The sequence below is a fragment of the Oncorhynchus tshawytscha genome, linkage group LG13, assembly GCF_018296145.1.
Source record: "Oncorhynchus tshawytscha isolate Ot180627B linkage group LG13, Otsh_v2.0, whole genome shotgun sequence".
NCBI classification, from domain to species: domain Eukaryota; kingdom Metazoa; phylum Chordata; class Actinopteri; order Salmoniformes; family Salmonidae; genus Oncorhynchus; species Oncorhynchus tshawytscha.
The window spans coordinates 849,828-866,622 of NC_056441.1; the positions used below are offsets into that span (position 1 = coordinate 849,828).

General features: G+C 49.1%; 1 protein-coding gene across 3 annotated transcripts in view; it reads left to right on the forward strand.

The window, feature by feature from the left end:
* Window positions 1–16,795, forward strand: part of LOC112229177 (protein FAM91A1) — a 130,419-nt gene that overhangs the window by 71,797 nt on the left and 41,827 nt on the right. For all 3 annotated transcript variants that reach the window (XM_042295049.1, XM_042295051.1, XM_042295050.1), the window contains 8 exons: window positions 323–441; window positions 3,601–3,687; window positions 4,242–4,371; window positions 10,536–10,684; window positions 12,376–12,510; window positions 13,140–13,253; window positions 15,317–15,389; window positions 15,617–15,763. In XM_042295049.1, coding sequence (XP_042150983.1) covers window positions 323–441; window positions 3,601–3,687; window positions 4,242–4,371; window positions 10,536–10,684; window positions 12,376–12,510; window positions 13,140–13,253; window positions 15,317–15,389; window positions 15,617–15,763 — 954 coding nt within the window. The remainder of the gene's footprint in view (window positions 1–322; window positions 442–3,600; window positions 3,688–4,241; window positions 4,372–10,535; window positions 10,685–12,375; window positions 12,511–13,139; window positions 13,254–15,316; window positions 15,390–15,616; window positions 15,764–16,795) is intronic.

Here is a 16,795-nt window from a genome sequence, read left to right on the forward strand (position 1 = left end):
CCCAGAGTAGGACCCCCAGAGTAGGACCCCCAGAGTAGTACCCCCCAGAGTAGTACCCCCCAGAGTAGTACCCCCTGAGTAGTAGCCCCCTACGTAGGGCTGTGCTGTAGCCTGTGCTGTAGCCTGTGCTGTAGCCTGTGCTGTAGCCTGTGCTGTGGCCTGTGCTGTGGCCTGTGCTGTAGCCTGTGCTGTAGCCTGTGCTGTAGCCTGTGCTGTAGCCTGTGCTGTAGCCTGTGCTGTATTAAGGTTGTTGTCTTGCAAAACAATACATTCCAATCCACAGCATCATGGGATTATGAGTTCTTCTCTCTCTGTGTGTTAGACAACACCAGTGTGAGCAGCCTGAGTAACCCTGGTCCTGCTGCCCCACCCACCAAGAGGATCGCCTTCCTGTTTGACTCCACCCTCACTGCCTTCCTCATGATGGGGAACCTCTCTCCAGTACGTCCCCTAAATTCTGAACCCTAACCCTCACCACCTTACTCATGATGGGGAACCTCTCTCCAGTACGTCCCCTAACCTCTGACCCCTGACCCCTAACCCTCACCACCTTCCTCATGATGGGGAACCTCTCTCCAGTACGTCCCCTAACCTCTGACCCCTAACCCTCACCACCTTCCTCATGATGGGGAACCTCTCTCCAGTACGTCCCCTAACCTCTGACCCCTGACCCCTAACCCTCACCACGTTCCTCATGATGTTTTATTATTATTCTCCATTGAGTCCTCTGATTCTAACAGTTCTGTGACTTCAATATATCTTTCAAAATCTTGTTTTAAAATGTTTTAAAATTATCACTAATTCCATAGACTATTACTCGACTCTTTGGCAAACATCAGTATTCAAATCTCCTAACAAAATGATTTCCTTCACCAGGGAATCATTACAGTTTGACCCCAACAAATCGGTTTTGGTTTTGGGAAAGCAGATATCCAGCCAGACAGCGATTAAATCCAATCTGACGTATGCAATGTTCGGTCTAACAAAGGCACATATCCCCCCACAGTGCTGATTCCGATCCTTCCGAACAACAGAGTAATTGGGTCACAGACCAGTAAAATACATAGAGCCTTGTTACTCTCAATCATATAGTGTTAGATGTAGTAGTGTTAGGGGTATTCATACCCTACCAGGGGACTGGAGCCCCTCTATCCCCTACAGAGGGGTATTCATACCCTACCAGGGGACTGGAGCCCCTCTATTGCCTACAGAGGGGTATTCATACCCTACCAGGGGACTGAATCCCCTCTATTCCCAACAGGGTATTCATCTCTTACCCTACCAGGGGACTGGAGCCCCTCTATCCCCTACAGAGGGGTATTCATCTCTTACCCTACCAGGGGACTGAATCCCCTCTATCCCCTACAGAGGGGTATTCATCTCTTACCCTACCAGGGGACTGGAGCCCCTCTATCCCCTACAGAGGGGTATTCATCTCTTAACCTACCAGGGGACTGGAGCCCCTCTATCCCCTACAGAGGGGTATTCATCTCTTACCCTACCAGGGGCTGAATCCCCTCTATCCCCTACAGAGAGGTATTCATATCTTACCCTACCAGGGGACTGGTGCCCCTCTATCCCCTACAGAGGGGTATTCATCTCTTACCCTACCAGGGGACTGAAGCCACTCTATTCCCAACAGAGGGGTATTCATCTCATACCCTACCAGGGAGCTGGAGCCCCTCTATTCCCAACAGAGGGGTATTCATCTCTTACCATACCAGGGAGCTGGAGCCCCTCTATCCCCTACAGAGGGGTATTCATACCCTACCAGGGGAATGAGCCCCTCTATCCCCTACAGAGGGGTATTCATACCCTACCAGGGGACTGGAGCCCCTCTATCCCCTACAGAGGGGTATTCATCTCTTACCCTACCAGGGGCTGAATCCCCTCTATCCCCTACAGAGAGGTATTCATATCTTACCCTACCAGGGGACTGGAGCCCCTCTATTCCCTACAGAGGGGTATTCATCTCTTAACCTACCAGGGGACTGGACCCCCTCTATCCCCTACAGAGGGGTATTCATCTCTTACCCTACCAGGGGCTGAATCCCCTCTATCCCCTACAGAGAGGTATTCATATCTTACCCTACCAGGGGACTGGAGCCCCTCTATCCCCTACAGAGGGGTATTCATACCCTACCAGGGGACTGGAGCCCCTCTATCCCCTACTACAGAGGGGTATTCATCTCTTACCCTACCAGGGGACTGAGCCCCTCTATCCCTTACAGAGGAGTATTCATACCCTACCAGGGGACTGAGCCCCTCTATTCCCTACATAGGGGTATTTACACCCTACCAGGGGACTGGAGCCCCTCTATCCCCTACAGAGGGGTATTCATACCCTACCAGGGGACTGGAGCCCCTCTATCCCCTACAGAGGGGTATTCATACCCTACCAGGGGACTGGAGCCCCTCTATCCCCTACTACAGAGAGGTATTAATCTCTTACCCTACCAGGGGACTGGAGCCCCTCTATCCCCTACAGAAGGGTATTCATGCCATACCAGGGGACTGGAGCCCCTCTATTCCCTACAGAGGGGTATTCATTCCCTACCAGGGGACTGGAGCCCCTCTATTCCCTACAGAAGGGTATTCATGCCATACCAGGGGACTGGAGCCCCTCTATCCCCTACAGAGGGGTATTCATTCCCTACCAGGGGACTGGAGCCCCTCTATTCCCTACAGAGGGGTATTCATCTCTTAACCTACCAGGGGACTGGAGCCCCTCTATCCCCTACAGAGGGGTATTCATCTCTTACCCTACCAGGGGACTGGATCCCCTCTATCCCCTATAGAGGGGTATTCATCTCTTACCCTACCAGGGGACTGGAGCCCCTCTATTCCCTACAAAGGGGTATTCATACCCTACCAGGGGACTGGAGCCCCTCTACCCCCTACAGAGAGGTATTCATATCTTACCCTACCAGGGGACTGGAGCCCCTCTATGCCCTACAGAGGGGTATTCATACCCTACCAGGGGACTGAGCCCCTCTATCCCCTACAGAGGGGTATTCATCTCTTACCCTACCAGGGGACTGAGCCCCTCTATCCCCTACAGAGGGGTATTCATCTCTTACCCTACCAGGGGACTGGAGCCCCTCTATCCCCTTCAGAGGGGTATTCATCTCTTACCCTACCAGGGGACTGGAGCCCTCTATCCCCTACAGAGAGGTATTCATATCTTACCCTACCAGGGGACTGGAGCCCCTCTATCCCCTACAGAGGGGTATTCATCTCTTACCCTACCAGGGGACTGGAGCCCCTCTATCCCCTACAGAGGGGTATTCATATCTTACCCTACCAGGGGACTGGAGCCCCTCTATCCCCTACAGAGGGGTATTCATCTCTTACCCTACCAGGGGACCGGAGCCCCTCTATTCCCTACAGAGGGGTATTCATCTCTTACCCTACCAGGGGACTGAAGCCACTCTATCCCCTAAATCAGTCCCTGATTAGAGGGGAATAACCCACCTGGTGTCCCAGGTCTAAATCAGTCCCTGATTAGAGGGCAACGATGAAAACATAGCAGTGGGACTGGCTTCAAGGTCCAGAGTTGAGTTTGAGGGTCCTAAACCATGTCTCTGTTCTACCCCTCAGAACCTGAAGAGCCATGCGGTCACCATGTTTGAGGTGGGGAAGCTGTCTGACGAGACCCTGGACAGCTTTCTGATGGAGCTGGATAAAGTAAGCTGTGTGTCTGTGTGTGTCTTAATAGGCTTTATGTGAACTAACAGAGGGGCTCTAAAGTGGGAGACAACGTAATATGGCTGCCTCAAATACACACCACACTCACAGGAACGCATACACAGGCATGCATACACAACACACTCACAGGAACGCATACACAGGCATGCATACACACCAGCCCAATCTTTTGACAGGGTTGTTGTTGAGAGTTGTCTTGTTGTCAATCAGGAAGAGAGCACAGGTACTAACATCTCTGTCTGTCTCTCTCTCTCTCTCTCTCTCTCTCCTCCCTCCCTCAGGTAGAGAGCACAGCAGAGGGTGAGGCCCAGGGGCATTTTGCCCATGTTACTAACCCCTCTCTCTCTCTCTCTCTCTCCTCCCTCCCTCAGGTAGAGAGCACAGCAGAGGGCGAGGCCCTGAGGTATTTTGACCATGTTACTAACCCCTCTCTCTCTCTGCCCCTCCCTCAGGTAGAGAGCACAGCAGAGGGCGAGGCCCAGAGGTATTTTGACCATGTTACTAACCCCTCTCTCTCTCTGCCCCTCCCTCAGGTAGAGAGCACAGCAGAGGGCGAGGCCCAGAGGTATTTTGACCACGCTCTGACCCTCAGGAACACCATCCTATTTCTCCGCTACAACAAGGAACTAACCACCGACCAGGGCCCTGACCTGCCTAACAACGGTAACTAACAACACAACTTACAGCCTCTTCCTGTAGTTAGGAAGAAATAACCCTTATTATTAAAAGTAGTTGGAATTAAAAATGAAAGTTGCGAGATATTGATATTCAGTGTGCAAGTAATTAGTAGCGTTAACATGTAAGTAGTTAGTAGCTTTAACAGCCTGTCTGTAAGTAGTTAGTAGCTTTAACAGCCTGTCTGTTAGTAGTTAGTAGCTTTAACAGCCTGTCTGTTAGTAGTTAGTAGCTTTAACAGCCTGTCTGTAAGTAGTTAGTAGCTTTAACAGCCTGTCTGTTAGTAGTTAGTAGCTTTAACAGCCTGTCTGTTAGTAGTTAGTAGCTTTAACAGCCTGTCTGTTAGTAGTTAGTAGCTTTAACAGCCTGTCTGTAAGTAGTTAGTAGCTTTAACAGCCTGTCTGTTAGTAGTTAGTAGCTTTAACAGCCTGTCTGTTAGTAGTTAGTAGCTTTAACAGCCTGTCTGTTAGTAGTTAGTAGCTTTAACAGCCTGTCTGTTAGTAGTTAGTAGCTTTAACAGCCTGTCTGTTAGTAGTTAGTAGCTTTAACAGCCTGTCTGTTAGTAGTTAGTAGCTTTAACAGCCTGTCTGTTAGTAGTTAGTAGCTTTAACAGCCTGTCTGTTAGTAGTTAGTAGCTTTAACAGCCTGTCTGTTAGTAGTTAGTAGCTTTAACAGCCTGTCTGTTAGTAGTTAGTAGCTTTAACAGCCTGTCTGTTAGTAGTTAGTAGCTTTAACAGCCTGTCTGTTAGTAGTTAGTAGCTTTAACAGCCTGTCTGTTAGTAGTTAGTAGCTTTAACAGCCTGTCTGTTTAGCTTTAACAGCCTGTCTGTTAGTAGTTAGTAGCTTTAACAGCCTGTCTGTTAGTAGTTAGTAGCTTTAACAGCCTGTCTGTTAGTAGTTAGTAGCTTTAACAGCCTGTCTGTTAGTAGTTAGTAGCTTTAACAGCCTGTCTGTTAGTAGTTTAGCTTTAACAGCCTGTCTGTTAGTAGTTAGTAGCTTTAACAGCCTGTCTGTTAGTAGTTTAGCTTTAACAGCCTGTCTGTTAGTAGTTAGTAGCTTTAACAGCCTGTCTGTTAGTAGTTAGTAGTCTTTAACAGCCTGTCTGTTAGTAGGTAGCTTTAACAGCCTGTCTGTTAGTAGTTAGTAGCTTTAACAGCCTGTCTGTTAGTAGTTAGTAGCTTTAACAGCCTGTCTGTTAGTAGTTAGTAGCTTTAACAGCCTGTCTGTTAGTAGTTAGTAGCTTTAACAGCCTGTCTGTTAGTAGTTAGTAGCTTTAACAGCCTGTCTGTTAGTAGTTAGTAGCTTTAACAGCCTGTCTGTTAGTAGTTAGTAGCTTTAACAGCCTGTCTGTTAGTAGTAGCTTTAACAGCCTGTCTGTTAGTAGTTAGTAGCTTTAACAGCCTGTCTGTTAGTAGGCTTTAACAGCCTGTCTGTTAGTAGTTAGTAGCTTTAACAGCCTGTCTGTTAGTAGTGCTTTAACAGCCTGTCTGTTAGTAGTTAGTAGCTTTAACAGCCTGTCTGTTAGTAGTTAGTAGCTTTAACAGCCTGTCTGTTAGTAGTTAGGCTTTAACAGCCTGTGTTAGTAGTTAGTAGCCTGTCTGTTTAGCTTTAACAGCCTGTCTGTTAGTAGTTAGTAGCTTTAACAGCCTGTCTGTTAGTAGTTAGTAGCTTTAACAGCCTGTCTGTTAGTAGTTAGTAGCTTTAACAGCCTGTCTGTTAGTAGTTAGTAGCTTTAACAGCCTGTCTGTTAGTAGTTAGTAGCTTTAACAGCCTGTCTGTTAGTAGTTAGTAGCTTTAACAGCCTGTCTGTTAGTAGTTAGTAGCTTTAACAGCCTGTCTGTTAGTAGTTAGTAGCTTTAACAGCCTGTCTGTTAGTAGTTAGTAGCTTTAACAGCCTGTCTGTTAGTAGTTAGTAGCTTTAACAGCCTGTCTGTTAGTAGTTAGTAGCTTTAACAGCCTGTCTGTTAGTAGGGTAGCTTTAACAGCCTGTCTGTTAGTAGTTAGTAGCTTTAACAGCCTGTCTGTTAGTAGTTAGTAGCTTTAACAGCCTGTCTAAGTGTTCTTTTAGTTTTTGTTTTAGGGGTTTGGGTGCTTCTTGTTTTAGGGGTTTGGGTGCTTCTTGTTTTAGGGGTTTGGGTGCTTCTTGTTTTAGGGGTTTGGGTGCTTCTTGTTTTAGGGGTTTGGGTGCTTCTTGTTTTAGGGGTTTGGGTGCTTCTTGTTTTAGGGGTTTGGGTGCTTCTTGTTTTAGGGGTTTGGGTGCTTCTTGTTTTAGGGGTTTGGGTGCTTCTTGTTTTAGGGGTTTGGGTGCTTTTGTTTTAGGGGTTTGGGTGCTTCTTGTTTTAGGGGTTTGGGTGCTTCTTGTTTTAGGGGTTTGGGTGCTTCTTGTTTTAGGGGTTTGGGTGCTTCTTGTTTTAGGGGTTTGGGTGCTTCTTGTTTTAGGGGTTTGGGTGCTTCTTGTTTTAGGGGTTTGGGTGCTTCTTGTTTTAGGGGTTTGGGTGCTTCTTGTTTTAGGGGTTTGGGTGCTTCTTGTTTTAGGGGTTTGGGTGCTTTTGTTTTAGGGGTTTGGGTGCTTTTTGTTTTAGGGGTTTGGGTGCTTCTTGTTTTAGGGGTTTGGGTGCTTTTTGTTTTAGGGGTTTGGGTGCTTCTTGTTTTAGGGGTTTGGGTGCTTTTGTTTTAGGGGTTTGGGTGCTTCTTGTTTTAGGGGTTTGGGTGCTTTTTGTTTTAGGGGTTTGGGTGCTTTTGTTTTAGGGGTTTGGGTGCTTCTTGTTTTAGGGGTTTGGGTGCTTCTTGTTTTAGGGGTTTGGGTGCTTCTTGTTTTAGGGGTTTGGGTGCTTCTTGTTTTAGGGGTTTGGGTGCTTCTTGTTTTAGGGGTTTGGGTGCTTCTTGTTTTAGGGGTTTGGGTGCTTTTGTTTTAGGGGTTTGGGTGCTTCTTGTTTTAGGGGTTTGGGTGCTTCTTGTTTTAGGGGTTTGGGTGCTTCTTGTTTTAGGGGTTTGGGTGCTTTTTGTTTTAGGGGTTTGGGTGCTTCTTGTTTTAGGGGTTTGGGTGCTTTTGTTTTAGGGGTTTGGGTGCTTCTTGTTTTAGGGGTTTGGGTGCTTCTTGTTTTAGGGGTTTGGGTGCTTCTTGTTTTAGGGGTTTGGGTGCTTCTTGTTTTAGGGGTTTGGGTGCTTCTTGTTTTAGGGGTTTGGGTGCTTTCATCAAGTCAAGTTTTTTCACATTCAGTTATTGTGACGGTTTCTATTTTGGTCTGTGTAAATTAAATACTTGTGCCAACAGAACTGAACTGAGAGTATAAGACCCAAATGAGATGAAAACAAACACACACTCTGAATTCAGATTGAACAATAAGACACACACTGAATTCAGATTGAACAATAAGACACACACTGAATTCAGATTGAACAATAAGACACACACTGAATTCAGATTGAACAATAAGACACACACTCTGAATTCAGATTGAACAATAAGACACACACTGAATTCAGATTGAACAATAAGACACACTCTGAATTCAGAATGAAATAAGACATACAGAACAGATTGAACAATAAGACACACACTGAATTCAGAATGAACACTGAATTCAGAGACACAACACTCTGAATTCAATAAGACACACACTGAACAGAATGAACATAGAGACACACACACTGAATTCAGATTGAACAATAAGACACACACTGAATTCAGATTGAACAATAAGACACACACTCTGAATTCAGATTGAACAATAAGACACACACTCTGAATTCAGATTGAACAATAAGACACACACTGAATTCAGAATGAACGTAGAGACACACACTCTGAATTCAGAATGAACGTAGAGACACACACTCTGAATTCAGAATGAACGTAGAGACACACACTGAATTCAGAATGAACATAGAGACACACACTCTGAATTCAGATTGAACAATAAGACACACACTCTGAATTCAGAATGAACGTAGAGACACACACTGAATTCAGAATGAACAATAAGACACACACTCTGAATTCAGAATGAACGTAGAGACACACACTCTGAATTCAGAATGAACGTAGAGAGACACACTCTGAATTCAGAATGAACGTAGAGACACACACTCTGAATTCAGAATGAACGTAGAGACACACACTCTGAATTCAGAATGAACAGAGACACACACTCTGAATTCAGAATGAACGTAGAGACACACACTCTGAATTCAGAATGAACGTAGAGACACACTCTGAATTCAGAATGAACGTACCTTTATTTTATTTTTTTAACAACTTTCCGTTTAAAAAAAAATCATTCTTTAGAGGGGGAAGATTACAAAAACAATCAATGAAATGATAACCATTCCCCCTCTCCTCAGTCTCCATCCCCCTCTCCTCAGTCTCCATCCACCCTCTCCTCGGTCCCCATTCCCCCTCTCCTCGGTCCCCATTCCCCTCTCCTCAGTCTCCATCCACCCTCTCCTCGGTCCCCATCCAACCTCTCCTCGGTCCCCATCCAACCTCTCCTCGGTCCCCATCCAACCTCTCCTCGGTCCCCATCCACCTCTCCTCGGTCCCCATCCAACCTCTCCTCTGTCCGTCCCCATCCACCCTCTCCTCTGTCCGTCCCCATCCACCCTCTCCTCTGTCCGTCCCCATCCACCCTCTCCTCTGTCCGTCCCCATCCACCCTCTCCTCTGTCCGTCCCCATCCACCCTCTCCTCTGTCCGTCCCCATCCAACCTCCCTCTGTCCGTCCCCATCCACCCTCTCCTCTGCATCCACCCTCTCCTCTGTCCGTCCCCATCCACCCTCTCCTCTGTCCGTCCCCATCCACCCTCTCCTCTGTCCGTCCCCATCCACCCTCTCCTCTGTCCGTCCCCATCCACCCTCTCCTCTGTCCGTCCCCATCCAACCTCTCCTCGGTCCGTCCCCATCCAACCTCTCCTCGGTCCGTCCCCATCCACCTCTCCTCGGTCCGTCCCCATCCAACCTCTCCTCGGTCCGTCCCCATCCAACCTCTCCTCGGTCCGTCCCCACCCAACCTCTCCTCGGTCCGTCCCCACCCAACCTCTCCTCGGTCCGTCCCCACCCAACATCTCCTCGGTCCGTCCCCACCCAACATCCCCTCGGTCCCCAAACCACCCAACCTCTCCTCGGTCCCCACCCACCCTCTCCTCGGTCCCCATCCAACCTCTCCTCGGTCCCCATCCTCGGTCCCCAGGCCTCGCTCTGCTGTGAGAGTCTGCTGCATCTGATTGATCCTGTGTAATTGATCCCCCCCAGGCCTCGCTCCGCTGTGAGAGTCTGCTGGATCTGATTGGTCCGTGTGTGAATGACCCCCACCAGGCCTCGCTCTGCTGTGAGAGTCGGCTGCATCTGATTGATCCGTGTGTGATTGATCTGTGGCTGATCCCCCATCCCCCTGGACATGCTCCACTGTGAGAGTCTGCTGCATCTGATTGGTCCGTGTGTGATTGATCTGTGTGTAATTGACCCCCCAGGCCTCCCCCTGGATATGCTCCACTGTGAGAGTCTGCTGCATCTGATTGGTCCGTGTGTGATTGATCCGTGTGTGATTGATCTGTGTGTAATTGATCCCCCAGGCCTCCCTGGACATCCCTGGATATGCTCCACTGTGAGAGTCTGCTGGATCTGATTAGTCCTGATTGATCTGTGTGTGTGATCCCCCAGGCCCCCCTGGACATGTCACTGTGAGAGTCTGCTGCATCTGATTGGTCCGTGTGATTGATCCGCTGTGAGAGTCTGCTGCATCTGGTCCGTGTGTGTGATTGACCCCCAGGCCTCCCCTGGATATGCTCCGCTGTGAGAGTTTGCTGCATCTGATTGGTCCGTGTGTGATTGGTCCGTGTGTGATTGGTCCGTGTGTGATTGGCCCCCCCAGGCCTCCGCCTGGATCTATTGGTCCGTGTGTGATTGGTCCGTGTGTGATTGATCCCCCAGGCCTCGCTCCGCTGTGAGAGTCTGCTGATCTGATTGGTCTGTGTGTGATTGGTCCGTGTGTAATTGGTCCGTGTGTAATTGGTCCGTGTGTGTGATGCTGCATCTGATTGGTCCGTGTGTGATTGGTCCGTGTGTGTGATTGACCCCCCAGGCCTCCTCCTGGACATGCTCCACTGTGAGAGTCTGCTGCATCTGATTGGTCCGTGTGTGATTGACCCCCCCAGGCCTCCCCCTGGATATGCTCCGCTGTGAGAGTCTGCTGGGTCTAGACCAGGCCACCTGCAGCCGTGTCCTCAACAAGAACTACAAACTACTGGTCTCCATGGCACCGCTCAGCAACGAGATACGACCTATCAGCAGCTGCACGCCTCAGGTACACACTGGTCCCTCTTCACAGCCCCTCCTCTCACCACCCCGGGCAATGCTGGCTGCTCCTCTGTCTCTGACTAGAGCCTGTTGTGTGTGTATGTAATGTGTGTGTGTGTGTGTGTGTCTGGATCTGTGTGTGTGTCCTATACAACTACAGGCTAACTTGTGTTGTGTGCCTCTCTCCCCAGCCCTGTAGTCTGGGTTGGATCAATCTCAGTGCACGCTGCCCAGTGCGTGCCCGCGTGCACACACATAGAGACACACACACACAGAGGAAAACAGGCTAACTTGTTTTTCTGTTCATTCATCAGTGTTGTGTGGCCGAGCCTGTCTCTCTGACTAACAGGACATGTTGCCAATCCTGTCTCTCTGACTAACAGGACATGTTGCCAATCCTGTCTCTCTGACTAACAGGACATGTTGCCGTGGTTGATCAGTACCAGTCAGGGTGGTGGATCAGCACCAGTCAGGGTGGTGGATCAGCACCAGTCAGGGTGGTGGATCAGCACCAGTCAGGAGGGTGGATCAGCACCAGTCAGGAGGGTGGATCAGTACCAGTCAGGAGGGTGGATCAGTACCAGTCAGGAGGGTGGATCAGTACCAGTCAGGAGGGTGGATCAGTACCAGTCAGGAGGGTGGATCAGTACCAGTCAGGAGGGTGGATCAGTACCAGTCAGGAGGGTGGATCAGCACCAGTCAGGAGGGTGGATCAGCACCAGTCAGGAGGGTGGATCAGTACCAGTCAGGGTGGTGGATCAGTACCAGTCAGGAGGGTGGATCAGCACCAGTCAGGAGGGTGGATCAGTACCAGTCAGGAGGGTGGATCAGTACCAGTCAGGAGGGTGGAACAGTACCAGTCAGGAGGGTGGAACAGTACCAGTCAGGAGGGTGGATCAGCACCAGTCAGGGTGGTGGATCAGCACCAGTCAGGAGGGTGGATCAGCACCTGTCAGGAGGGTGGATCAGCACCAGTCAGGAGGGTGGATCAGCACCAGTCAGGAGGGTGGATCAGCACCAGTCAGGAGGGTGGATCAGCACCAGTCAGGGTGGTGGATCAGCACCAGTCAGGGTGGTGGATCAGTACCAGTCAGGGTGGTGGATCAGTACCAGTCAGGAGGGTGGATCAGTACCAGTCAGGAGGGTGGATCAGTACCAGTCAGGAGGGTGGAACAGTACCAGTCAGGAGGGTGGAACAGTACCAGTCAGGAGGGTGGATCAGCACCAGTCAGGGTGGTGGATCAGTACCAGTCAGGAGGGTGGATCAGTACCTGTCAGGAGGGTGGATCAGCACCAGTCAGGAGGGTGGATCAGCACCAGTCAGGAGGGTGGATCAGCACCAGTCAGGAGGGTGGATCAGCACCAGTCAGGGTGGTGGATCAGTACCAGTCAGGGTGGTGGATCAGTACCAGTCAGGGTGGTGGATCAGCACCAGTCAGGAGGGTGGATCAGCACCAGTCAGGAGGGTGGATCAGCACCAGTCAGGAGGGTGGATCAGTACCAGTCAGGAGGGAGGATCAGGCTTGTAAATCCAATAAACTTTGTTGGTTGATGGATTGAATTGAACACTGAGCTGACCCCATCCTTGGCTGGGATCCAGCTAATCAGACTGAGGTAATGGTACTTAAAGTTGCATGTGCTTTTTCCTGTCCCTATTCAACCATACATTCATTAATGGTGTTGTTGTTCCCCTTGCAGCACATTGGCCCAGCCATCCCCGAAGTGAGCTCCATCTGGTTCAAGCTCTATCTGTACCATGTGACGGGCCAGGGTCCTCCCTCCCTGCTGCTGTCCAAGGGCTCCCGGCTCCGGAAACTACCAGATATCTTCCAGGTCAGTCTATAGAAACTACCAGACTGCTTCCAGGTCAGTCTATAGAAACTACCAGACTGCTTCCAGGTCAGTCTATAGAAACTACCAGACTGTTTCCAGTTCAGTCTATAGAAACTACCAGACTGCTTCCAGTTCAGTCTATAGAAACTATCAGACTGCTTCCAGGTCAGTCTATAGAAACTACCAGACTGCTTCCAGGTCAGTCTATAGAAACTACCAGACTGCTTCCAGGTCAGTCTATAGAAACTACCAGACTGCTTCCAGGTCAGTCTATAGAAACTACCAGACTGCCTTCCAGGTCAGTCTATAGAAACTACGACTGCCTTCCAGGTCAGTCTATAGAAACTACCAGACTGCTTCCAGGTCAGTTTTAACTGTCCAATATTCTGTGGACTGGTTTCACAGACATACATTAATCTTTGTCTTGGACTAAAAATATAATTCAATGGTAAACTTCCGTCTTAGTCTAGGACTTGGCTTTATCTCTGTCTGGGAGACCGCTGGTCCTTGCTGTTAAGCCTTCTACCTGTCATCAGAAAGACAAACTGCAGTAAACCAATTATTGCATCAAAATACAGTTTCTCTGGTTGTGAGGATCCCTGGTGATTAATATGTTGTATGAGTTCCAGGTCTATGACAGGTTGCTGATCACTTCCTGGGGTCACGATCCTGGTGTGGTACCTTCGTCTAACGTGCTGACCATGCTCAATGACGCCCTCACACACTCCGCTGTACTCATACAGGTAAGAGACACATACAGTGCCTTGCGAAAGTATTCGGCCCCCTTGAACTTTGCGACCTTTTGCCACATTTCAGGCTTCAAACATAAAGATATAAAACTGTATTTTTTTGTGAAGAATCAACAACAAGTGGGACACAATCATGAAGTGGAACGACATTTATTGGATATTTCTAACTTTTTTAACAAATCAAAAACTGAAAAATTGGGCATGCAAAATTATTCAGCCCCTTTACTTTCAGTGCAGCAAACTCTCTCCAGAAGTTCAGTGAGGATCTCTGAATGATCCAATGTTGACCTAAATGACTAATGATGATAAATACAATCCACCTGCGTGTAATCAAGTCTCCGTATAAATGCACCTGCACTGTGATAGTCTCAGAGGTCCGTTAAAAGCGCAGAGAGCATCATGAAGAACAAGGAACACACCAGGCAGGTCCGAGATACTGTTGTGAAGAAGTTTAAAGCCGGATTTGGATACAAAAAGATTTCCCAAGCTTTAAACATCCCAAGGAGCACTGTGCAAGCGATAATATTGAAATGGAAGGAGTATCAGACCACTGCAAATCTACCAAGACCTGGCCGTCCCTCTAAACTTTCAGCTCATACAAGGAGAAGACTGATCAGAGATGCAGCCAAGAGGCCCATGATCACTCTGGATGAACTGCAGAGATCTACAGCTGAGGTGGGAGACTCTGTCCATAGGACAACAATCAGTCGTATATTGCACAAATCTGGCCTTTATGGAAGAGTGGCAAGAAGAAAGCCATTTCTTAAAGATATCCATAAAAAGTGTCGTTTAAAGTTTGCCACAAGCCACCTGGGAGACACACCAAGCATGTGGAAGAAGGTGCTCTGGTCAGATGAAACCAAAATTGAACTTTTTGGCAACAATGCAAAACGTTATGTTTGGCGTAAAAGCAACACAGCGCATCACCCTGAACACAACATCCCCACTGTCAAACATGGTGGTGGCAGCATCATGGTTTGGGCCTGCTTTTCTTCAGCAGGGATAGGGAAGATGGTTAAAATTGATGGGAAGATGGATGGAGCCAAATACAGGACCATTCTGGAAGAAAACCTGATGGAGTCTGCAAAAGACCTGAGACTGGGACGGAGATTTGTCTTCCAACAAGACAATGATCCAAAACATAAAGCAAAATCTACAATGGAATGGTTCAAAAATAAACATATCCAGGTGTTAGAATGGCCAAGTCAAAGTCCAGACCTGAATCCAATCGAGAATCTGTGGAAAGAACTGAAAACTGCTGTTCACAAATTCTCTCCATCCAACCTCACTGAGCTCGAGCTGTTTTGCAAGGAGGAATGGGAAAAAATGTCAGTCTCTCGATGTGCAAAACTGATAGAGACATACCCCAAGCGACTTACAGCTGTAATCGCAGCAAAAGGTGGCGCTACAAAGTACTAACTTAAGGGGGCTGAATAATTTTGCACGCCCAATTTTTCAGTTTTTGATTTGTTAAAAAAGTTTGAAATATCCAATAAATGTCGTTCCACTTCATGATTGTGTCCCACTTGTTGTTGATTCTTCACCAAAAAAATACAGTTTTATATCTTTATGTTTGAAGCCTGAAATGTGGCAAAAGGTCGCAAAGTTCAAGGGGGCTGAATACTTTCGCAAGGCACTGTACACACCCGAGTGGCGCAGTGGTCTAGGCTCTGCATCTCAGTGCTAGAGGCGTCACTACCGACCCTGGTTCGATTCCAGGCTGTATCACAGTGGTCTAAGGCTCTGCATCTCAGTGCTAGAGGCATCACTAAAGACCCTGGTTCAGCGGTCTAAGGTACTACATCTCAGTGCTAGAGGCGTCACTACAGACAGCCTGGTTCGATTCCAGGCTGTATCACAACCGGCCGTAATCGGGAGTCCCACAGGGCAGCGCAGAATTGTCCGAGTTTGGCCGGTGTAGGCAGTCATTGTAAATAAAAATGTGTTCTTCACTGATTTGCCTGGTTAAATAAAGGTTCAATAAAGGTTCAATAAAAAATATATATAATTTAACCACACACACACACACTCTAACGGAAGTCTCTCTGGGTCCACAGGGCCATGGGCTGCAGGGTCATGGAGAGACGGTTCATGTCCCCTTCCCGTTTGACCGGGAGGATCTCAAAGGAGGTAGCAGGTTCTCAAGCTGCTGTAGTTGATGCACTGCTATCTATCTGAGCCTGAAGAACTGACAATAGTATCTGATAATCAGTGACCTGTTACTTTCTCAAGCCCTCTCTTCTTTTGAATTTGGTTGACTACAAGAAGTGACACGTTAGAAGTATCACATGTAAGAGTTGATATACAAATCTTTCTGCATAAACCTAGTTTAACCCTTTCTGCCCCCCCTCCCCCAGAGTTCTCCTCCTCCAACATGTGTGTCCACAAGGCCCTGCTGCTGCTGAGGGAGAAGGTGGATCTGGAGCACCAGTGTGGTTACATCACCATGCTCAACCCCAACAACAGGCACCGCAGGAGGGCCAGCGAGAGCTCCGACGGCAGGGGTGAGTGGAGTGGAGGACCGGAGTGGGGTTGGGGGTAGGATCAGACGGCAGGGGTGAGTGGAGTGGAGACCGGAGTGGGATTGGGGGGGTAGGATCAGACGGTAGGGGTGAGTGGAGTGGAGGACGGAATGGGATTGGGGGAGTGGGATTGGGGGTAGGATCAGATGGCAGGGGTGAGTGGGGTGGAGGACCGGAATGGGATTGGGGGTAGGATCAGACGGCAGGGGTGAGTGGAGTGGAGGACCGGAGTGGGGTTGGGGGTAGGATCAGACGGTAGGGGTGAGTGGAGTGGAGGACCGGAGTGGGATTGGGGGGGTGGGATTGGGGGTAGGATCAGACGGCAGGGGTGAGTGGAGTGGAGGACCGGAGTGGGATTGGGGGTAGGATCAGATGGCAGGGGTGGGTAGCGGGGCGAGGTGGGTAGTGGTGCAGGGTGGGAGTAGGTCTGATGGCAGGTGGGTAACAGTAATAGGGTAGGGTGGACAGGAGGAAGGTTACTGTGTCTTTTCAGTGACATTTACCAAGGCATTGATGCACTAACTATCTGCTAAGCAGCACCTGGCCAGGAGAAACTCAGGTGCATGGGAAAGACTCCTGGCCCTGAAGAAGCAGGAGACCCATAACTAATGAGGAAGGCAGTCTGGTTGGCATCCTGGGTTCTGCTCCCTAAACTGGAGACCCAGAACTAATGAGGAGAGCAGTCTGGTTGGCATCCTGGGTTCTGCTCCCTAAACTGGAGACCCAGAACTAATGAGGAGGGCAGTCTGGTTGGCACCCTGGGTTCTGCTCCCTAAACTGGAGACCCATAACTAATGAGGAGAGCAGTCTGGTTGGCATCCTGGGTTCTGCTCCCTAAACTGGAGACCCATAACTAATGAGGAGAGCAGTCTGGTTGGCATCCTGGGTTCTGCTCCCTAAACTGGAGACCCAGAACTAATGAGGAGGGCAGTCTGGTTGGTATCCTGGGTTCTGCTCCCTAAGCTGGAGACCCATAACTAATGAGGAGGGCAGTCTGGTTGGTATCCTGGGTTC